This window comes from Euprymna scolopes, chromosome 15, assembly GCF_053919585.1.
Source record: "Euprymna scolopes isolate OS-2025 chromosome 15, ASM5391958v1, whole genome shotgun sequence".
NCBI classification, from domain to species: domain Eukaryota; kingdom Metazoa; phylum Mollusca; class Cephalopoda; order Sepiida; family Sepiolidae; genus Euprymna; species Euprymna scolopes.
In genome coordinates, this window is record NC_136496.1 from 46,067,046 (window position 1) to 46,091,619 (window position 24,574).

The window sequence follows — 24,574 nt, forward strand, 5'->3', positions numbered from 1 at the left end:
AATAATTAATCACTAAGCAATATCGTAATAACTAATCACTAAACAATATTGTAATAATTAATCACGAAACAATATCGTAATAATCAATCACTAAACAATATCGTAATAAATAATCACTGAACACTATCGTAATAATTAACCACTAAACAATATCGTAATAATTAATCACTGAAAATATCGTTATAATTAATCACTAAACAATATCGTAATAATTAATCACTAAACAATATCGCAATAACTAATCACTAAACAATATCGTAATAATTAATCACTAAGCAATATCGTAATAAATAATCACTTTACAATATCGTAATAATCAATAACTAAGCAATATCGTTATAATTACTCACTAAACAATATTGTACTAATTAATCACTAAACAATATCGTTATAATTAATCACTAAACAATATCATAATAATTAATCACAAAACAATATCGTAATAATTAATCACTAAACGATATTGTAATAATTAATCACTAAGCAATATCGTAATAAATTAAATGCTAAACAATATCCTAATAAATTAAACACTAAACAATATTGTAATAAATCAATCACTAAACAATATCGTAATAATGAATCACTAAACAATACCGTAATAAATTAAACACTAAACAATATTGTAATACATTAAACACTAAACAATATCGTAATAAATTAAACACTAAATGATATCGTAATAAATTAATCACTAAACAATATTGTAATAAATTAAACACTAAAAAATATCGTAATAAATTAAACACTAAACAATATTGTAATAAATTAAACACTAAACAATGTCGTAATAAATTAAACACTAAAAACAATATTGTAATAAATTAATCACTAAACAATATCGTAATAATCAATCACTAAACAACATTGTAATAAATTAAACACTAAACAATATCGTAATAATCAATAACTAAACAATATCGTAATAAATTAAACACTAATAAATATTGTAATAAATTAAACACTAAACAATATCGTAATAAATTAAACACTAAACAATTATGTTAATAAATTAAACCCTAAACAATATCGTAATAATCAATCACTAAACAATATCGTAATACTCAATCACAAAACAATATCGTAATAAATTAAACACTAAACAATATCGTAATAAATTAATCACTAAACAATATCGTTATAAATTAAACACTAAAATATTGTAATAAATTAATCACTAAACAATATCGTAATAATCAATCACTAAACAATATTGTAATAATTAATCACTAAAAAATATCGTAATAAATTAAACACTAAACAATATTGTAAATAAATTATACACTAAAGAATATCGTAATAAATTAAACACTAAAGAATATTGTAATAAATTAAACACTAAACAATATTGTATTAAATCAATCACTAAACAATATCGTAATAAATTAAACACTAAACAATATTGTAATAAATTAAATACTAAACAATATCGTAATAAATTAATCACTAAACAATATAGTAATAAATTAAATACTAAACAATATCGTAATAAATTAAACACTAAACAATATTGTAATAATTAATCACTAAACAATATTGTAATAAATTTAACACTAAACAATATCGTAATAATCAATCACTAAACAATATCGTAATAAATTAAACACTAAACAATATCGTAATAAATTAAACACTAAACAATATTGTAATAAATTAAACACTAAACAATATCGTAATAATTAATCACTAAACAATATCGTAATAATCAATCACTAAACAATATCGTAATAATCAATCACTAAACAATATTGTAATAATCAATCACTAAAAAATATCGTAATAAATCAAACACTAAATTATATCGTAATAAATCAATCACTTTAATATATCTTTGAAATTAATCACTAAGTAATATCGCAATGAACAAATGAACTAAACAATATCGTAACTAATCACTTAATAATACTGTAATAAATTAATCAATAAACAATATCGTAATCACTAATCACTAAGCAGTATCGTAATAATTAATCACCAAGCAATATCGTAATAATTTATCGATAAACAATATCGTAACAATTAATCACTATACAATGTCGTAAAAATAAATCGCTAAACAATATCGTAATAATTAAATCACTAAGATATATCGTAATAAATTAATCCAAAAACAATATCGTAATTATTAATTACTAAACAATATGGTAATAATTAATTACTAAACAATATCCAAATAATTAATCACTAAACAATATCGTAATAAATCAATCACTAAACAATATCGTAATAAATCAATCACTAAATAATATCCTTTTTTATCCCGTTCAGGCTGAATCTCACTAAATGGACTCGCATGTCTAAGTCAATTGTGTCTGTGTTTTCAGTGCTAGGGAGACGGCTAGAGTCATTTCCCGTCCTGGTATGTAATCTATATACATCTGATATTTCTGTAACCTGATCAGCATTCGCTGCAGTCTATGAGTTGCACTAGTCAGTGACTTCTGTAAAATCATGATAAGTTGCTTATAATCGGTGAGTACCTTAAATTTACGGCCGTATAAGTATATGTGGAATTTTTGGACCTCAAATACAATTGCAAGAAATTCTCTTTCTATGCATGCATAGTGCTTTTCAGTGTCCGTTAGAGACTTTGGTGCATATGCATAGATTTTTTTGTTTTGCATTAATTCAGCTCCAAGTCCTTTTAAACTTGCGTCCGTTTGTAGTGTTGGTATTTCAATCGTGTTAAAAAATGTAGAATTTTGGCTAACTGCTGTTTTGAGTTTTTCAAAACATTCCTTGTGGTGTTCTTCCCAAAGAAATGGTGCATTCTTGAGGTTTTGTAGAATCTGGTTGTGTTCTTCATCCGTTTTACTATAGACAACAACATCGTCAGTGATTCCCACTGCACCATCAACTTGTTCAAGTATCTGGTCCATCTTCATTTGGAAAATATCCTGCGATGCACTCAATCCAAATGGTAGTCTCTGAAAACAGTACCTACCATAAGGAGATTGGAATGTTGTTAGTGGTTGATAAACACTGTCCAGGTGTATCGACCAATAACCAGCTTAGCGTCGAGTTTAGAAAATAGCTTGGCACCTGAAAAATGGTGTGTTAGCTCTTCCACTGCAGCAATGGCATGATGTGGTCTTTTGAGTGCTGTATTCAGGTATCTTGGGTCTAAACATATTCTCAGGCTCCCATCTTTTTTATGTGAGTATGCTAAACTCGAAACCCAGACTGTTGGTTCTGTCACCTTTTTGATAATATTGTTTTCGACCATGTTATCAAGTTCCTGCGTTATCTTGTCTTTTAGAGCAATTGGTGTTTTTCTAGGTGCATCGATGTGCGGTGATATGCTTTTGTTGAGTGATAGTCGCACAGAGCCTGGCATGGAACCAATTTTATCAAACTGATCTGGGTGCATCTGCATCAGGTCTTTTATTGTATTGACTGGTGTTGCAACAGGAGGCTGATGTCTATCCTCTTTCCTGATTGTGCAGTGTAGGGTGAGTAATTTGAGCTGTTCTAGTGAGGTAATCCTAGAACTGCTGGCACTTGTGCGTCTACAATGTAAAAAACATTGTTGTGCCAGTCTGTTCCATTGTATTTGCATGGCATTTTACCATAGCATTTTATCGGAGTTTGTTTTCCGTTGTTTGTTTGTTTTTTTTCCCGTCACGTCTTGATTTTTTTTTGTTTTTTTAAAACCATGTTTCTTTTTAAAAACCTCATCGTTGCCACCATGTTGAATTGTTGTGTGGGTGTGTTAATAATTGAATTATAGCAGAGACGCTTAGATGAACAAATGATTTATTGATATATACATATACATACATACGGAAAAGATATACACATTTTAACTAGCCCATATCCGAGCAGGAAGTGAAGTCCTTGTATATATTCATACGCCAAGGGGCCACAGGTGTTGCGCGTATGAAACTAGTTCTATGATATTACTACGACTACGATATTGCTAAGTGATTAATTATTACGATATTGAATAGTGATTGATTTATTACGATATTGTTTAGTGTTTAATTTATTACGATATTTCTTAGTGATTAATTTATTACAATATTGCTTAGTGATTGAAAAGACAGTTCTTCAGGGCAGTGGTAGAGTCTGTTCTTGTTTACGGTGCTACAACCTGCACACTCACCAAAAGATTGGAAAGAAAACTAGACGGCACATACACCATTATGCTAAGAACAATATTAAATATATCTTGGCAAAATCATCCCACGAAGCAGCAACTTTATGGCAATCTACCTGCCATATCTAATACCATTAGAGAAAGACGCCTACGATTTGCCGGTCATTGTCTGAGGAGCAAGCATGAATTGGTGAGTGATATATTGCTATGGACTCCACGACACGGACGCGCAAGCAGAGGACGACCTAGATCCACGTACATCCAACAAATAGCATACGACGCCAACTGTGAACCTGAAGATCTGAGGCAACTGATGGAAGACAGGAAACTCTGGAGAGGAAGAGTCACATTGGTCCAGACAAGGAGCCTGTCATGATGATGATGATTAATTTATTAAAATATTGCTTAGTGATTAATTATTACGATATTGTTTAGTGATTAATTTATTAAAACATTGCTTAGTGATTAATTATTACGATATTGTTTAGTGATTTATTATTACGATATTGTTTAGTGATCAATTTATTATGACATTGTTTAGTGATTAATTATTACGATATTGTTTAGTGATTCATTATTACGATATTATTTAGTGATTATTATTACGATATTGCTTAGTAATTTATTATTACGATATTGTTTAGTGATTGATTTGATTACGATATTGCTTAGGGATTAATTTATTACGATACTGTATAGTTTTTTATTTATTACGATATTGTTTAGTGTTTGATTTATTATGATCTTGTTTAGTAATTGATTATTACGATATTGCTTAGTGATTAATTATTACGATACAAAGGCTAATCCAGTACTTGATCAGCTGCAAGAAATCATAACAACAGGATGGCCAGATTCAATAAAGTACCGCCAGCAATACGATCATACTAGTCATACAGAGATGAAGTATCTGTCAATGATGGTATCATCATGAAGGGGTCAAGGATTATTATTCCAGAAACCAACAGAAAATCATTTTAAACCAGCTTCATTACAGCCATCAAGGTATTGAAAAGACACGTCTTCAAGTCAGAGATGCTGTATACTGGGAGAAGATTAATTCTAATATTGAAAACATGATCAAGAAATGTTCAATATGTGAAGAAAATCTTCGAGCACAACTAAAGGAAACTCTACAACCACATGACATCCCCAGCAGAGCATGGGAAGTTGTGGGAACTGACTTGTTTCACTGTGATGATCAAGAATATCTAATAATTACTGATTACGGCAAATTTCTAATTATAAGGAAAATGACTAGCTTAACTACAAGCAACATGGTCATCTCAGCAATGAAACAGATTTTCTCGGTGCATGGTATTCCCACCAGAATCATTAGTGACAACAGACCACACTATTCCAGTAAAGCATTCAGAGAATTTGCCCAACAATGGCAATTTGACCACATAACGTCATCCCGAAATTTCCGAAGATCTAATGGCTTTGTTGAGCGTCAAATCCAAACAGTTAAAAGACACTAATCAAGGCAAAGCAAGCAGGCAGAGACCCTAATTTAGCAATGCTATGTCTACGAACAACACCAATCAGTCACAAGTTACCAAGCCCTGGTAAACTTTTAAACAACCGCATTATGGGATCAAACATAATTGTGAAAATTCCAAATCCCAGATTTCCCAACCCTGACCATATCCATGAACAACTAGAACATAGACAGGATATGCAGAAAATGTATCGTGACAGAACAGCTCATGATTTACCAGCACTTGTCCCTGGACAAAATGTTCAAGTGCTACATAATCAAACAGGGAAATGGAAACCAGCAACAGTTTAAGTAAACGTGAAGAACCCAGATCATACATCCTTCAACTCCCAGATGTATCTTCAAAAAGACGAAACAGAGTCCAAATAAGGGTGACTGGAACATCTACCCGTAAGCAGGTTCATTTCAATGATCACATCACATCATCACAAAGTAAACACACTAACACAAACAATAGCTTACACCAACTAACACCAAAACAATCAACATATAACACAAAATGTGGCCGTGAAATACATAGGCCAAAAAGATAGTAATAATATATGTACTGGTGCATATAATAAACATTTGAACAATGTTTTTTTTATCTATCTGGTAAGGGGGATGTAGTAATATCATAGAACTACTTTCATACGCGCAACAGCTCTGGCTCCTCAGCGTGTGAATATATACAAGGACCTCACTTCCCCGCTCGGACATGGGCTAGTAAATATGTGTATATCTTTTCCTTATGCATATATATATTAATAAATCATTTGTTCAGCTAAACGTCTCTGCTATAATTCAAGCATCAACACACCCACATAACAATTCAACAGTAATAAATTAATCACCAAACAATATTGTAATAATTAATCACCAAACAATATTGTAATAATTAATCACTAAACAATATTGTAATAATTAATAACTAAACAATATCGTAATAATTAATCACTAAACAATATCGTAATAATTAATCACCAAACAATATTGTAATAAATTAATTACCAAACAATATTGTAATAAATTAATCACCAAACAATATTGTAATAAATTAATCACCAAACAATATTGTAATAATAATTCACTAAACAATATTGTAATAATTAATCACTAAACAATATCGTAATAATTAATCACTAAACAATATGGTAATAATTAATCACCAAACAATATTGTAATAAATTAATTACGAAACAATATTGTAATAAATTAATCACCAAACAATATTGTAATAAATTAATCACCAAACAATATTGTAATAATAATTCACTAAACAATATTGTAATAATTAATCACTAAACAATATCGTAATAATTAATCATCAAGCAATATCGTAATAATTAATCACTAAACAATATCATAATAATTAATCACTAATAAATATTGTAATAATTAATCATTAAACAATATCGTAATAATTAATCACTAAACAATATCGTAATAATTAATCATTAAACAATATCGTAATAATTAATCATTAAACAATATCGTAATAATTAATCACTAAACAATATCCTAATAATTAATCATTAAACAATATCGTAATAATTAATCACTAAACAATATCGTAATAATTAATCACTAAATAATATTGTAATAATTAATCATTAAACAATATCGTAATAATTAATCATTAAACCATATCGTAATAATTAATCACTAAATAATATTGTAATAATTAATCACTAAACAATATCGTAACAATTAATCATTAAACAATATCGTAATAATTAATCACTAAACAATATCGTAATAATTAATTACTAAATAATATTGTAATAATTAATTACTAAACAATATCGTAATAATTAATTACTAAATAATATTGTAATAATTAATTACTAAATAATATTGTAATAATTAATTACTAAACAATATCGTAATAATTAATCACTAAACAATATCGTAATAATTAATCACTAAACAATATGGTAATAGTTAATTACTAAATAATATTGTAATAATTAATTACTAAGCAATATCGTAATAATTAATCACTAAACAATATCGTAATAATTAATTACTAAATAATATTGTAATAATTAATTACTAAGCAATATCCTAATAAGTAATCACTAAACAATATCGTAATAATTAATCACTAAATAATATCGTAATAATTAATTACTAAACAATATCGTAATAATTAATCATTAAACAATATTGTAATAATTAATCATTAAACAATATCGTAATAATTAATCACTAAACAATATCGTAATAATTAATCACTAAATAATATTGTAATAATTAATCACTAAGCAATATCGTAATAATTTATCACTAAATAATATTGTAATAATTAATTACTAAACAATATCGTAATAATTAATCACTAAACAATATTGTAATAATCAATCACTAAACAATATCGTAATAATTAATCACTAAACAATGTCGTAATAATTAATCATTAAACAATATTGTAATAATTAATCACTAAATAATATTGTAATACTTAATCACTAAACAATATCGTAAATATTAATCACTAAACAATATCGCAATTATTAATCACTAGACACTATCGTAATAATTAATCATTAAACAATATTGTAATAATTAATCACTAAATAATATTGTAATAATTAATTACTAAACAATATCGTAAATATTAATCACTAAACAATATTGTAATAATTAATCACTAAATAATATTGTAATAATTAATTACTAAATAATATCGTAATAATTAATCACTAAACAATATCGTAATAATTAATCACTAAACAATATCGTAATAATTAATCATTAAACAATATTGTAATAATTAATCACTAAATAATATTGTAATAATTAATCACTAAACAATATCGTAATAATTAATCACTAAACAATATTGTAATAATTAATCACTAAATAATATTGTAATAATCAATTACTAAACAATATCGTAAATATTAATCACTAAACAATATTGTAATAATTAATCACTAAATAATATTGTAATAATTACTCACTAAATAATATTGTAATAATTAATCACTAAATAATATTGTAATAATTAATCACTAAACAATATCGTAATAATTAATCACTAAGCAATATCATAATAATTAATCACTAAATAATATTGTAATAATTAATTACTAAACAATCTCGTAATAAATTAATCACTAAATAATATCGCATTAATTAATCACTAAACAATATCGTAATAAATAATCATTAAACAATATCGTAATAATAAATCACTTAATAATATCGTAATAAATCAATTGCTAATCAGTATTGTAAAAATTAATCACTAACCAATATCGGAATACTTACATTTAACTAAAAAAATTCAAATATTACAAAAAGCAAAACAAAAATGATAATAATTAAACCCAAAATGCGGAAAGTAATATATAAACTGAAAATATTTTTGAAATCCATTTTTTTTTTTGTAATTTATTAGAAAAATTAAAAATTTATTTTTTTAATAAATTTAAACTAAATTTATTTTTATCTATTTACTAGGAGTTTCACACGAGTCAGTAACTGTTGGCCTTGTTGTTATTATTATTACTCACTAGGAGTTTTCACACGTGGTTTTGCCTGGAGTCTAAGTGACAACAAGCCTCCTCAGATTTTCAGTACTCTCCACCTCTTTCAATAACCTTTGCAAATTAATTTGCATCATCACAACGGCCGTCTACCATTGATTTCTCTTTAGTCTTTACTGGAATTTGGGCAGCATTAAGGCTCCTTAAGGTCCCAGTATTTTTTGCACTCATCTAATGGAGGTCTGGTTAGTGCTTACTCTCCTCAGTCTTTCCCTCATCCTTGACCCTCCTCGATTATTTGATGTGGCATCAGATTATACTGACGCTACAATTCTTTTTTTTTGGGAGGCAGGTGACTTATAATTATATATTTCAGTTTTGTAATTCCATGTGCGGTTTATTTGTGTTTTACCTTTGTGGCAGCTTCTATATGTCCGACTTATATGCATTAGTCTCAACATTCAGTGGTTTTCTTTAATATTTCAGCTGTTTTCACTATTGTTATTCATTATGGTATTTTTCTCGGTCATCTCTCTGATTTCAATCTGTCCCATTCTTTTCTAAAATGTTTTTCAGTATTGTTCCTAGTGCTCCAACTATTATTGGTGTTATCTTGACTTTCTCCCTCTTCCATATCCCTTTCACTTCTCTGGCTAGTTGATATTCACTCTGCAGTCTGCTGGAACAGCAAAATCTACGATCTGGCAGAACTTTTCTTTCTCATTAACTATTATGATGTCTGGTCTTCTTGCTTGGCTGGGTTTATCTGTTTGTATATCAAAATCCCATAGAAATTTGTGATTTTCGTTTTCAAGTACTGCTGCCTGTTTGTGCTTGTACCTGTACCATTTGTCAGAATATTCAAGGTGCAATTGTGTGCATAATTCTCAGTTATTATTATTATTATTATTATTATTATTATTATTATTATTATTATTATTATTATTATTTTACTCATTAGGAGTAGTTACATGAGTCATCAAAGATTTCTCATTGAAAACAACTTGTGGTGTTATCTGGAGTCTGAATGACAACAAAGTACTCTCCACCACTTTTGATAACCTTTACAGATGGATTTGCGTTTTTGCAACAGCCGCTTATCATTGATTTCTTGTTGGCAGTGACCATTGGTCTTCACTAGAATTTGGGTGGCAATAAGCCTTCCCAAGGTCCCAGTCCTCTTTGCACTCATCCAGCGGAGGACTGGCTAGTGCTTTTGTTTCTCAATCTTTCCATCCTCCTTGACCCTCCTCACTTATTTGGTGTGGTGCTAGTTTATGGTATTATTATTATTGGCTCACAAGGAGCTATTACACAGGTCATCAGAGATCTCTCCTTGACAACAACATGTGGTGTTCCCTGGAAGCTAATTGACAACAAGCCCCCCCAGGTTTCCAGTTCTCTCCACCTCTTTTGGTAAAATTTGCGAATGAATTTGCGTTATTGCAACAGCCTCTTACCATTGATTTCTCGCTGGCAGAAGCCATTAGTCTCCACTGGAATTTGAGTGGCAATAAGTCTCCTTAAGGTCCCAGTTCTCTTTGCGCTTATCCAGCTGATGACTGGTCAGTGCTATCTCCTCGGCCTTTCCATCTCCTTGACCCTTCTCGGCTATTTGGTATCACTCTTTTTGGGGGGGGCAGTGATGGAGCAATGGGAAGGGATAGAAAACTTAGAGATATTCAGCTTTAATGCTCTTGCTTCCATGTAACACTTCTTCATCTTTTGTCACTCTAGCAATTTGTCAGGCCCGCTCATGTTTTAATCTGTGCATTCAAGGGTTTTCTTTAATATTTCAGCTGTTTTCATTATTGTAATTCGTTGTAGCTTTCCAGCCATTCCCCTGATTTTAATTTCTGCCATTCTTTTTCACAACTTTTTGGAATTGTTCCTAGTGCTCCTACTATTATAGGTACTATCCTGATTTTCTTCATCATCCATATCCCTTTCAGCTTTCTGGCTAGTTCTGTGTATTTGCTCCATTTTTTCCCATTTCTTTGATATTCACCCTGTGGTCAGCTGGAACAACAAAGTTTACGATTTGACAAGATTTTTCTTTCTTGTTAATTATCCGGTCTTCTTGCTTGGATGGGTTTTGTTTGGATGTCCATGTCCCATACGAATTTGTGATTTTCGTTTTCAAGTACTGTAGCTGGTTTATGCTTGTACCATCTACCTGTGCGTTCGAGATGCAGTTGTTTGCATAATTCCCAGTGTACTGCCCTCCCCACTTATTTGTGCATGTTCTTGTATTTTTTGGGGGCCAGTTTGCTGCATTTGCTTATTTTATGGTTTATCGTTTTGCCTCTTTGTCTACAGAGTCTGCATTTGCTGTTTTCTTGTTCTTTGTTAATCTCTGCTTTGATATAGTTGGTTCTTATTGTGTTATCTGGTTCTGCAGTTATTAGAGATTCAGTTTCTCAGTTTAAGTGTCCTTTTTGCATCCGTGTCCAAGTGTTTTCGTTATTCTTATCTTTTGTCATCCTTATGAATCGTCCATGTAGTTGTTTCTCTTCCCATTTTTCTTTTCTTGTCTTATCCTTTGTCTCTCTACTTTCTATTTTCTCGGTTTTTTCCGTGTCTCTCGCTGCCATGATTATCCTTTCAGTGTTTTGCTAATTGTTTTTTTGTGTCATTCACACAGTCTTCTATACAAACTAGTCCTCTCACACCTTCTTTCTTTTTCACGTAGAGTCGGTCAACATCGTCCTAAAAATTGTGGAAATGATCTTCGGTTTAAGACAGGAGACTAGCTAATAACAAATGCATATAACAATGGAAACTATGAATATCACTTTCAAAAACAATTGTAAGAAAAAGCAAAAAGAGAAATAATAATTCTTCTATGTAATACCTTTTTTCATGATTAAAAAACTAATGACAATATAAAGAGCCGTTCACAAAAATTTGCATCTTCTGCATTAACTCATGAAAATCCCCTGTGTATCCCGCTTCCTTACACTGATTAAACTTTAATCATACAGTATTTCATTGTTGCATGTTTTTGTTATTATAAAGTGTTATTTCATTATAAAGTGTATTATTATTTCATTATGAAGTATATTATTATTTCATTATAAAGTGACTTATTATTTCATTATAAAGTGTATTATTATTTCATTATAAAGTGACTTATTATTTCATTATAAAGTGTATTATTATTTCATTATAAAGTGTTATTTCATTATAAAGTGTATCATTATTTTATTATAAAGAGTATTATTATTTCATTATAAAGTGTATTATTATTTATTATTTCATTATAAAGTGTATTATTATTTCATTATAAAGTGTATTATTATTTCATTATGAAGTGTATTATGCTTACCAATTGTAGTCTTCTTGATCATCAATCACCACACGAATGGCGTAGAGTAGACATGCTAGGAGTCGAATGATTAAATCAAAAATGATAGCCACTCTACCTGAATAATAATATTAAAAATATATTCATTAAAATAAGAAGAAATGTTGAACAATATTTAATTACATTAATTGCATTTAAGATACATGTTGCAAATTAAAACGAAAGCATCCTTGTGGTTTGAGTTGTCCCCCTTTGCAAATTGGCTGTTTGGAGAAATGGAAAACTAGATGGCTCTGTGTGGTTTGAGTTGTCCCCCTTTGCAAATTGGCTGTTTGGAGAAATGGAAAACTAGATGGCTCTGGTTGATAGTCAATTTGCATAAGTGGAGAAATGGGCAGCATATAAACGGTACTTTTTTTTCTTTTTTTTTAAGCAGGTGTGAAGAGTGCAGAGAGTGAAACGACTGTTGGAAGAAATGACGGTGAATTATTTTTGGACGTTGAAGAGCTCGACCTTTTGGAAGGAACAGCTGTGGCTTATATATATTTTTTTTATTTTTTATTTTTTTCTACTTCACTACAACCCTTGATTATTTAACAGTTAATAAACGTTATTCATACAGTTACTATGAACCACTAATTGTACACAATCGTCCAGGAACTCGACGTTAACACAATGTTCAACTTTAGACAACAGCATAGTATCTCTATTAATAGTAAATACTGGTGGACCATTCAAGTTCAAATCCAGTTCTTACAATTGTCATCCATATATAATACATTTTGTAAAGAATTTATATATTTTTAAAAAATTTCTCACATAATCTACTAGAATTTAACATTATGGTTCCTGCAAATTAAACATGTCCAACCACACGCGTTGCATTTTTAGTTTTTATTTTCTTCTTTTAATGTCCTCATTTTTAGGTTTTCTCTTAAATAAATAAAAAATAGTTGTTTTTATTTTTCATTTAATTTCATCTCCATTTGCATTTAAATGCTATTATCATATGTGTGTGTGTGTGTGTGTGTGCCTATTTAATAAGACTACAATGCAAAAAAAAAAAAAAAAAATAGAATGACAAAATGGGAGATGAGCAAAAACAAATAACCAGAGACAATATATGCGACACGTTTCAACAAATATATGAAACATTATGGGAGAGTGCTTTTCTGAAAACGAAAAAAAGTCTGAATTTTGATAAGAGAGAGTTCTCCTGAAATATCAAAATATTATTTTAAAATTTTGTTTGTACCAAACTTTATTAACAGATAAATAGATATGTTTTTTAAGAAATATATATATATATATATATATATATATATATATATATATGAAGTCATAACAAAAATAAATATATTGTTAATAACAATAATAAGCAAATGATGATGTTCTCTCTGATTCTCTCTCCTCTGAGCTTGAGCGCGTGGTACAGTGGGGAAAGAGGTGGCTGGTTACCTTTAATGCATCTAAGACCAAGCTCCTATCTCTACATCATAAACGCTCTGATCCCCATCTGGCATCAATTGAAATGGATGGCTCTCGTCTAAGGGAGACCCCAGGATTTGATAAGCTCCTGGGTTTGACCTTTACACCTGATCTTATATGGAACACATACATCAAGTCTGTGGCCAAGGTCGCTGGGAAAATGGTGGGATCCTTCTACCGCTCCAGAAGATATCTCACTAATGATGCAATTCTCTATCTATACAAGAATAAAAAAGCATTGGAAATGCAAAAGGATATAGGGATGGTATGCCAAAAAGTATACAAACAAGATAGCTATGAATGGCTAGGCATATGGAAATAGAATTGCATCCAAAGTATACCCCTATAGCTTTTCTCCAATCTTCATTCCGTGCCATCATTACGGTTGTAAAAAGCTATAGGGCTATACTTTGGATGCAATTCTATTTCCATGTGCCTAGCCATTCATAGCTATCTTGTTTGTATACTTTTTGGCATACCATCCCTATATCCTTTTGCATTTCCAATGCTTTTTTATTCTTGTTAATTAGTATTTTTACTTACAGTCTTATTTTTAAACTTACATTCATGATAGTATTGTCTTTTTTAGGAGGCGGCTCATTGCCGCCTCCATTAGTAGCAGGTCGCTTCCTGCTGGGTTTTAGGTCTTTGGGTTTTGGGCCTTAGGAGTTGCCTCTTGGTCCTCCATCGGTTCTATATTACATAGAGAGTGCTACCGCCTCTCTGATAAAACAGTTAGAGTATTATAAAGTTCTAAAATGTTCATACCTTCACTATTAAATTTTTCTTGGTTCATTCTTTGGCGTTTTGGCAAAGCTTTGGCAGTTTTTGATATTTATATTTATAATAGTTTGTGCATGAGGCAGCTTTTTTCCCCTTGGGATCCCTGTTATACCGTGCTTTTGAGTCAGCACGTGAGGCAGCCTTCTTTTTTTCTGGTTCTTTCTTATAAAGACCACGTGAGGCAGCCTTCTTTTTTTCTGGTTCTTTGTTATAAAGAGCACGTGAGGCAGCCTTCTTTTTTTCTGGTTCTTTGTTATAAAGAGCACGTAAGGCAGCTTTTTTCTCCTCAGAATCCCTGTTATACCGTGCTTTTGAGTCAGCACGTGAGGCAGCCTTCTTTTTTTCTGGTTCTTTGTTATAAAGAGCACGTGAGGCAGTTTTTTTCCCCTCGGGATCCCTGTTATACCGTGCTTTTGAGTCAGCACGTGAGGCAGCCTTCTTTGCCTCAGGATTTGCATGATATTTAATTTTTATTATTTCAGCATTTTTCTGATAGTATTCTTTTTGCTCAGATAATACCTTGACTTTGTTTTTTTCATAGTCTATATTTCTCTGAGCTTTTTTACTACGTGCTGACTTTGGCATTTTTTATTAAATGTAAACATATAACACTTATGTGTATCTTACTATAATATCACTTATCTTATAGCAAGACAACTCTCGTAGAATTGAGATACTGCCCCGTCACCAATAGTTAAAGTGTGGAACGGTATATACACCAATAGTGTAGTTGTTATCTTTATATGAAGTCCTAATTAGTGACAGTGTGAGGTTACTTGGTTAATTTATTGTAGTTTATTTTAGAAAACTTACTTGTTTTTATTAGTAGATTGTGTATAGTAGCCACAATATCTAGTTATTTTTGTGGCTAGGGCTTGGATTTTGATTCTTTTTGGTCAGCTTCCAGTGAGTTCTTAGAAAATGACTTTCTTGCAGTTTCTTTTGCGGTTAATTTAACTTATTTCCTTTGGCGTTTGGTGAGTTCTTAGAAGAACTGGTCTGATCTACTTTTCTTAGCGAGCGAAGAGATTCAGCTGCATTTAACAATGGTTGCTATAGTGTATTTTTGCGCATGCGTGAGAATTTCAAGTTTCCTCCTTATTTTTCAATAGTTTGACAGTAGTCATGTGTCTTTCTGCCAAGAGCGACAGACGTCAGTGTTAGCCGTGATCATCTAGAGGTTAGGACCCCACATTGTGGCCGTGCTAACCTAGGTTCGAATCCTGGTCACAGCATTGACATTTTGTACATATTTTACAGTCCAAAATCTGAAGAATTATTTGTTTTTATAACATTGTTTTTTGACGTCGTACTTGCTGATAGGTTACTCTTATAACAATTTTGATCAATTGAGATAAAGATTTCGTAGTTTCATTAACACTGGTGGGTTACTGTTTAAAGAAAAAACCTTAACGTTCACCTCAAATATTCAGCGTCCAAGAAATATAGGCCACTGGCAAACTGGAATGTCTGTGAGCATCCGGTGTATTATTTGGAGCTGTCCCTTTTGAGAGAAGTTCCGTGTTCGAAGTGGTCTGTCTACATTGGGTATATAGTGTTTAAAACTTGTTATTACACGTAATCTTATTTAATTATGGAGTTAGCTAAAAAGCGATGGGTCACTGCACTTCTCCGTGTAAAGAGCAGTCGATTGATGCTTGAACTGTTGTCAGAGACTGTTCGTACACCGAGATACATCGTCTCAAAAGAAAGAAGAAAGCAGAAGAAGAAAGAAGAAAGAAGAACAATTGGCCATTTTTGTACCCTTCTTTTTTGCTCTCTTTTGACATTTTAACCGACGTTCTGACACTCGCTGGATTCGTAAGATGCTTTTCTGTAAGAATATGTGCTTTTTGAAACTTGATTTTAGTTGATTTTAGTTGAGATTTGGATAGTTTTGTTTTGTAGGCGTATATAGGCGTGTACGGGCCATCCCTATATAGAGAGTTCTACCGCCTCTCTGATAAGAGCCAAGTACGTCCAAAGATGGAGTACTGCTGCCACATCTGGGCGTGGGCTGCAAAAAACAGCCTATCCTGCCTTGACGGAGTACAAAACAGACTCCGTGGCTTGGTGGGGGATGTCCTTTTCTCTACCCTGCAACCTCTTTCCCACAGAAGAGACGTAGCGAGCCTGTCATTGTTCTATCGTTATTTCCATGGCAGGTGCTCGTCTGAGCTCCATTCTCTGGCCAATGTTTCTCAAGAAACACCCGACTAGCTGAAACCACCGTCAATAATTTTCCTCACTCCCTATCTGTGCCTAAATCAAAACGTAGATACCATGAACAAAGCTTCTTTCTTAGAACTGCACGCCTGTGGAACTCTGTTCCGCTTGCCTGTTTCCCTCCCGACTTCGACCTGAATGTCTTCAAGTCTAACACAAACAAATTCCTGATGAACCGCCCCCCCTAAGTAATGACACCTTACCACTTCTCCAATACTATTGCTACATTATCCCTTTGATTACTGTACACACAATAACCCTTATCCCTGAGTGGCCATTGGGCCTTGATAAGTGGTGAACTCCATGTAAAAAAAAAAAAAATATATATATATATATAGATAATTTGCAAATTTATTACCATATTTTGTTAAAATGCAACAAAGCTGTGGATACATCCATACGTGTTTCTTGAATTTAAACGATTTAAAAATATTCTTCTCATCAGAAAATTAAGCCAGTTTTGTAAAGATAAAAAACTTTCACTTCATTTTGTTTTTTTCTGAAAACTATGTAAATTATTTCAGTTAATGTTATTCTTATGAAAAAACAAAAAACAAAAAACAAAACAAAACAGAAATAAAAACAAAAAAAAACCCAAACAATATCCTTCCTGATAAACATTGAACGTTCTATTTCCCAGGGAAAAGAAATATATTAGAACGTATTATACAACAAAAATAAATGTTAGATTCTCATTAGGCAGCCACTATTCAATTGCAAGATATTAGGAAAGATTTAAAAGACACTTATTGATTTATCCTCGATTTTCTTATATTTTATGAAAATGTGATGAGCAATTTGCTGATGATCTAACAATAATTTTGCTTATTTTTGCTCTTATTTAAACATAACAGTGCTCTATTCCTAATGCTGAACATATTTTATCGTCTTAACAACTGTTTTATGATACGATTTATTTACATTTACAAAAGTATTATTTCCTAATACATTTTTATATCAGTGAATATATATATATATATATATATATATATATATGTATATATATGATTATATATGTGTATATATATATATATACGCATATATATAATCATATATATACATATATATATACAAATATACATACATATACACATATATATGATGATGATTGCAACGTCTTGTCAGACGAGTGCCACTCCATCAGACATTTAAAATCCATGAGCCCAAATGCCTGAGGGAGTATATACAAAGATAATGTTACAGAGTCTTAGCTTTGTACGACAGCTAAGTTTCTCTCTTGGTTCAAAATGTTGAGATCCAGCAACAAGCAAGAGCAAGATAGCCAACAACAAATTAAACTGCAGACCAGCTTAATGCGGGTACTGGTCTCCCGCTTTATGGTTTTTTAAATCAGAGATGTGCTTCTCCTAGAAAGGTTGCCTTCACCACGGCTTACGGGAGCCCTCTCCACCCCAATACACGGTGTTAGTTGGCCGTTGACCCAGAAAAAGAGTTCATTCGCCCATTCGTGTATAAATATATGTATATGTATGTGTATATATATGTATATATATGTATATATATGTGTACATATGCATATATATATATGTATATATATGTGTATATATATGTATGTGTATATATATGTGAATATATATGTATGTGTATATATATGTATATATACCTATATATATACATACACATACACATATACATATATATACACACATATATATATGCATATATATACGCACACATATATACATATATATACACATATATATACATATATATACATATATATACACATATACATATACATATATATACACACATGTATATACATATATATACACATATATATACATATATATATGCATATGTACACATATATACATATATATACATATATATACACATACATATACATATATTTATACACGTATATATATACATATATTTATGCACATATATGCATATATATACACATATATACATATATATATATATATACATAAAGATATATACATATACATATACACACATATATATATACATATATATATACACATGTACACACACACATATATACATACATATATATACACATATATATACACATATATGATGATTGCAACGTCTTGTCAGACGAGTGCCACTCCCTCAGACACTGAGTCCATGAGCCCAAAAATGACTTTTTTTTTAGTCCTACCAGGGAATTCACACGCTCAAGCAGGCATGACATTGAAGATGGTCATTGAGATCAATTATTACATGCTTTCAGCATTTCAAGCCTCCACGCATCACAATTTTTCAATCGCCACAGGACCCATTTTATAGACAAATGCTTGAGGGAGTATCTATACACAGATGATGTTACAGAGTCTTAGCTTTGTACGAAAGCTAAGTCTCTCTCTCGGTTCAAAATGTTGAGATCCAGCAACAAGCAAGAGCAAGATAGCCAGCAACAAATTAAACTGCAGACCAGCTTAATGCGGGTACTGGTCTCCCGCTTTATGGTGTTTTAAATCAGAGATTTGCTTCTCCTAGAAAAGTTGCCTTCACCACGGCTTACAGGAGTCCCCTCCACCTCAACACACACAAACACACACGGTGCTAGTTGGCCGTTGACCCTGAAAAAGGGTTTATTCGCCCGTGTGAAGGTCTTGTTTTTAATCCTTCAGGGAGACTAGCCACCCTCCTCACCAAACAAGTCTGGTGGGGTTACCAGTTTAGTTGCTGGTTACCCGACCATGAGGCAGGTAGTACTGGGTTACATGGTATCAGTAGCATATTACATGATCTGATATACACATATATATACACATATATATACACATATATATACACATATATATACACATATATATACACATATATATACACATATATATACACATATATATACACATATATATACACATATATATACACATATATATATACATATATATATACACATATATATACACATATATATACACATATATATACACATATATATACACATATATATACACATATATATACACATATATATACACATATATATACACATATATATATACACATATATATACACATATATATACACATATATATACACATATGATGGCAGCAAATTCGTTTTCGAACATTGCCATTACTTGATATAGCATAAAAAAAAGAAGATATACATAAACACAAAAAACATTGAGTGATGCGCCACTAGCAGCACGTTCTTGATGGACACTTCTATATATAATCAAATGCTGCTTCAAACCCCCTGCTGTTTTGTACATCCGTCCGCAGTTGACATAGGTTAGATCTGGCAACACAAGACTGGCTTGTGGCCCACTGCGCCGATGAGTAGTCTGGTGGCTCATCAGCCTAGCTCTGCTCAGACATAATCTTCCGCACACCTCACACTCCAGACCAATTTGGTACCCCTGCCCATCCACTGCTCCTTTCACCCTCGCTTTCCAGATATCACGTTTCAGCCGCTCATACTGGGATCAATCTGCCTCAAACTTGCCCACACCTTCTCCACGATCCAAAGCAAGACTCTCTCTTTGAATCTCATTTTAAGCTTTTGAGCCAGACATCTTCCCTTGGCGAGCTCGCCATAAAGGAGTTGTTTGGGAAGTCGACTGTCTAACATCCTCACCACATGTCCACTCCATCTCAGTCTATGTTTGATAATGTGAGCTTCAATGTTTAGACATTGGGTCCGTTCAAGCGCCTGCACATCACTGACATTCATTTTGTTGTCCGAATCCGAGGCAAGCTGTATTTCCTCAGCTTTCTGCCTCTACCATTCATCCTGCATGTTTCGCAACCTCCTTTGCCTTAAAATTGTCCTTCAATCAATATTGCTCACCATCCATCAAACCACCCCCGAGATAAGCATGCAATGCCCTGGCCTTTGAATCAAGCAGATCCTGAATTTCAGTGTCATTCTCATTGAACCAATCCTGATCTTTACGTTCACAATAACCTAATACTCTCTCACATGCTTCATAGACAGACTCCTTAAAAGCAGGCCAAGTGTTTTCACAGTCAATCTCTTCCATCTCATTAACTAGTTTCTCCCTCACAATATTGTCCCTTAGACAGGCAACATTAAGTCGCTTTGGGATTACCACACCAGGTCCCCTCATCTTGGGCTTCACAACACACTTAACCTTTGCATGGACCAATCGATGGTCAGTCCAGCACTCTGCACCACACATGACACGAACACTGCAGATATCCCTCATCTCATGTTTTCTGACTAACACATAGTCTATTAAGTGCCATTGTTTGGAATCAGGATACATCCAGGTCGTCTTATATTTGTCCTTATGCTGAAACATGGTATTACCGATTTTAAAACCCATCTCTGGACAAAACTGCAACAACATCAGACCATTGCTATTACATTTGCGCACTCCGTGTTTACCCAGCACATCTCAGGTTTCAAAATCCCTTCCCACCCTAGCATTAAAATCTCCAAGAATGAAGATCTTGTCAGCAGAGGGAATGTGTCTAACTACACTGCACAAAGCAAGGTAGAAAGCAACCTTTTCATCTTCTGTTGCACCCATAATGGGTGCATAGACACTCAAAAAAGTTGTATAAGGACCATTTACCAGAGGTAACCTCATAGTCATGATCTGCTCACTCACACCACAGGGAAGTTCTTCCAGGCTAGAAAGAATTGGTGCCTTTATAGCAAAAGCTACGCCTGATTCCCTTCTACATCCATCTGCTCTACCACTCCAGAAAATGGTGTAGGCCCCAGCCAACTCATCAGCTAGCCTGGTCTCAAACAAAGCAACTATGTCCATGTCATAATGTTGAAGTTCCTTAGATACAAGAGCAGATCTATGCTCTGGACGCTAACGGCAAGTCAAGCAGCATCCTCACATTCCAACAGCCGATGGTCATTTTCATATATTTCTCGCAGTAGCATGATGATGACCAGGTCCAGGCTGTGGATCCCTGAGACACCTGCCGGGCCAGGCCCTGGAAGTTCCAGTTCCCTTATTGCCATTTACGTTCATAATCATATTTGCCAACAAAAAAAAAAAAAAAAAAAAGAAAACTTCATTGAATGTTTTGCCGTTTTAGGCTACAGCCAGCTTTTTTGCTATCAAGATACATGAGATGGTAAAAAGTGTATCTAATTTATATCAAGCAATGCCTGTGCTTGAGGCTTTTTATAGTGAGGAAAGACTTTGCACCGAGACAATCCCACTCTCTAAACAACTGCCACATTGATCCAAAAAGAAGAGCAAGTCAACATCATTGGATGCAGCAGTCACCACAAGTTTTATATCAGAGTTTTCCTTCTCCTAGAGAGGTTGCCTTCACCACGGCCTACGAGAGCCCTCTCCACCCACCATGCCATTTGATCCATGACTGGGACTTAGGTTGCTGGGCACCAGAGCAATTCCACATGCCAGTGGGTCATATATGCCGCAGCTTACAGGGCCTAAGCTCCTCTGGGGGTTTCTGTACGGGTTACCTCACCCTTAGCCTTTGGTTAAATAACCTTGGCCCACAATGCAGTATGAGTATATACACATACATATACATACATATATATACACTTGTGCCCGATATTATTCATACCCCTCGGATCTTTGAGATTTCTATAAGAATATTGCTCAAACCAAAAGGTAGACAATATTAAAGGGATTTCAAACAATAAATCAAGCATAAGAATTTAATTTAAACTCAACAAATAAATAAATTATGCAAGTTTGAAACATTATACAAAGAAAAACAATAATGGCACTAGTTCAAAATTATTCATACCTCTCTTACTAATAGTCAATAGCATGCCCTTTATTCTTAATAACTGCCTGTAACCGTTTGGGATATTTATCAACAAGGTTTTTACAAGCATCAACACTGATTTTTGACCATTCTTCAATGCAGTAGTTCTCCAAATCCCTCAAATTTCTAGGTTTCCGCTTTTTAACCTCAGTTTTCAATATGTGCCAGAGGTTTTCGATAGGGTTCAGGTCGGGACTCTGGCTAGGCCATTCCAAAACATTAATTTGATTATCCTCAAACCATTTCTTGACTATTTTGGCAGTATGTTTTGGATCATTATCCTGTTGAAGGACCCAGTTTGGTCCTAAATGGAGCTTCTCCGCATCCTGTCTAATGTTTTTCTGGAGTATCTCCAAATATTGCTCCTTCTTCATGGTTCCATCTATCTTGACCAAACTACCTGGACCACTAGCCGAAAAGGAGCCCCAAAACATTAGGCTACCACCACCATGTTTCACCGTGGGTATGGTGTTCTTTGGGTTGTAAGCTTCTCCTTTCTTCCTTCAAACGTAAGAAGCATCCATATGGCCAAACAATTCAATTTTTGTTTCGTCAGTCCAAAAAATACTTGAGAAAACGGACTCTGGAGAATTCACATGGGTCCTAGCAAACTTTAGACGTGCTGCAAGGTGTTTTCCGGTGTGCAATGGAGTCCTTCTTGGTCTTCTTCCTTTCAGACCATTTTCATGCAGAGTCCTTTGCAATGTTTGCCTTGATATTTTTATGCCAGAAGACTCCAGATTTTCTAAAATGTCCTTATTAGTGGTGGTTGGATTTGCATTAACACTTCTTACAATATTCCTGGTGGCTCTAGCAGACAGTTTCCTTTTCCTTCCTCTACCAATCAAGTTGTTTGTTGTGTGGTGGCTCTGGAATTTTTTGATGACGCTCTGTACTGTTGCTGTAGGGACCTCAAATTTCTTGGAAATTGACTTGTAACCTAAACCATCCTTATGTGAATTCACAATTTTAGTCCTAAGATCATTACTAAGCTCTTTTTTCTTCCTCATTCTAATAATTTTTATTCTTTTATTGGTTTTCAGTTGATATAATTTTAATTTCTGAAAAATGCAAAAAACGAAATGAAATTAATCAAAGGTTGTATAAAAGCATTCAAAATAAGAATCAAACAGAAAACAAACAGTCAGAAACTCGATTAATACTGAAAAAATAAGGGGGTATGATTATTTTTGAACATTGCAGATTTTATAAATAGCTGTATATTTCTTTTATTACAAGTATCCCGAGATTTTAAAATGACGAAAATGATCAGAAGAGGTTTATTAAGAATATGTATCAATATGGACGTAAACAATAAATTCTTACAAAAGTTACACCTAATAAACTCAATTTTCAAGGGGGGTATGAATAATATCGGGCACAAGTGTATATATATATATATATATATATATATATATATATATACATATATATATATACATATATACACATATATACATACACATATATACACATATATACATATATATACACATATACACATATATACATATATATACACATATACACATATATACACATATATACATACATATATACATATATACATATACATATATATACACATATATATATACATATATCTATGCACATATATACATATATATACATATGTATACACATATATACATATATACATATACATATATACATAGACATATATATATATATACATATATATATGATGATTGCAACGTCTTGTCAGACGAGTACCACTCCCTCAGTCATTGAAAGTCCATGTGTCCAAAGATGACTTTTCAGCCTTGCCAGCGACTTGCACACCCTCAAGCAGACATGACACTGAAAGCGTTCATTAATTCAGATGAAACTCACAGCAGCGGAACCTGTATCATCGTGCACTTTCATGTAATTACCAAAACCTGCCTTAAACAACAGACCCCGATCACACACCTCACACATCCAAAGATCTCCAT

At 32.3% G+C, this 24,574-nt stretch overlaps 1 protein-coding gene across 20 annotated transcripts in view; it reads right to left on the minus strand.

Moving 5' to 3' along the window:
* Window positions 1–24,574, minus strand: part of LOC145293809 (potassium channel subfamily T member 2-like) — a 659,145-nt gene that overhangs the window by 168,059 nt on the left and 466,512 nt on the right. For all 20 annotated transcript variants that reach the window (XM_080140398.1, XM_080140404.1, XM_080140403.1 and 17 more), the window contains one exon: window positions 12,402–12,498. In XM_080140398.1, the coding sequence (XP_079996524.1) occupies window positions 12,402–12,498 (97 nt within the window). The remainder of the gene's footprint in view (window positions 1–12,401; window positions 12,499–24,574) is intronic.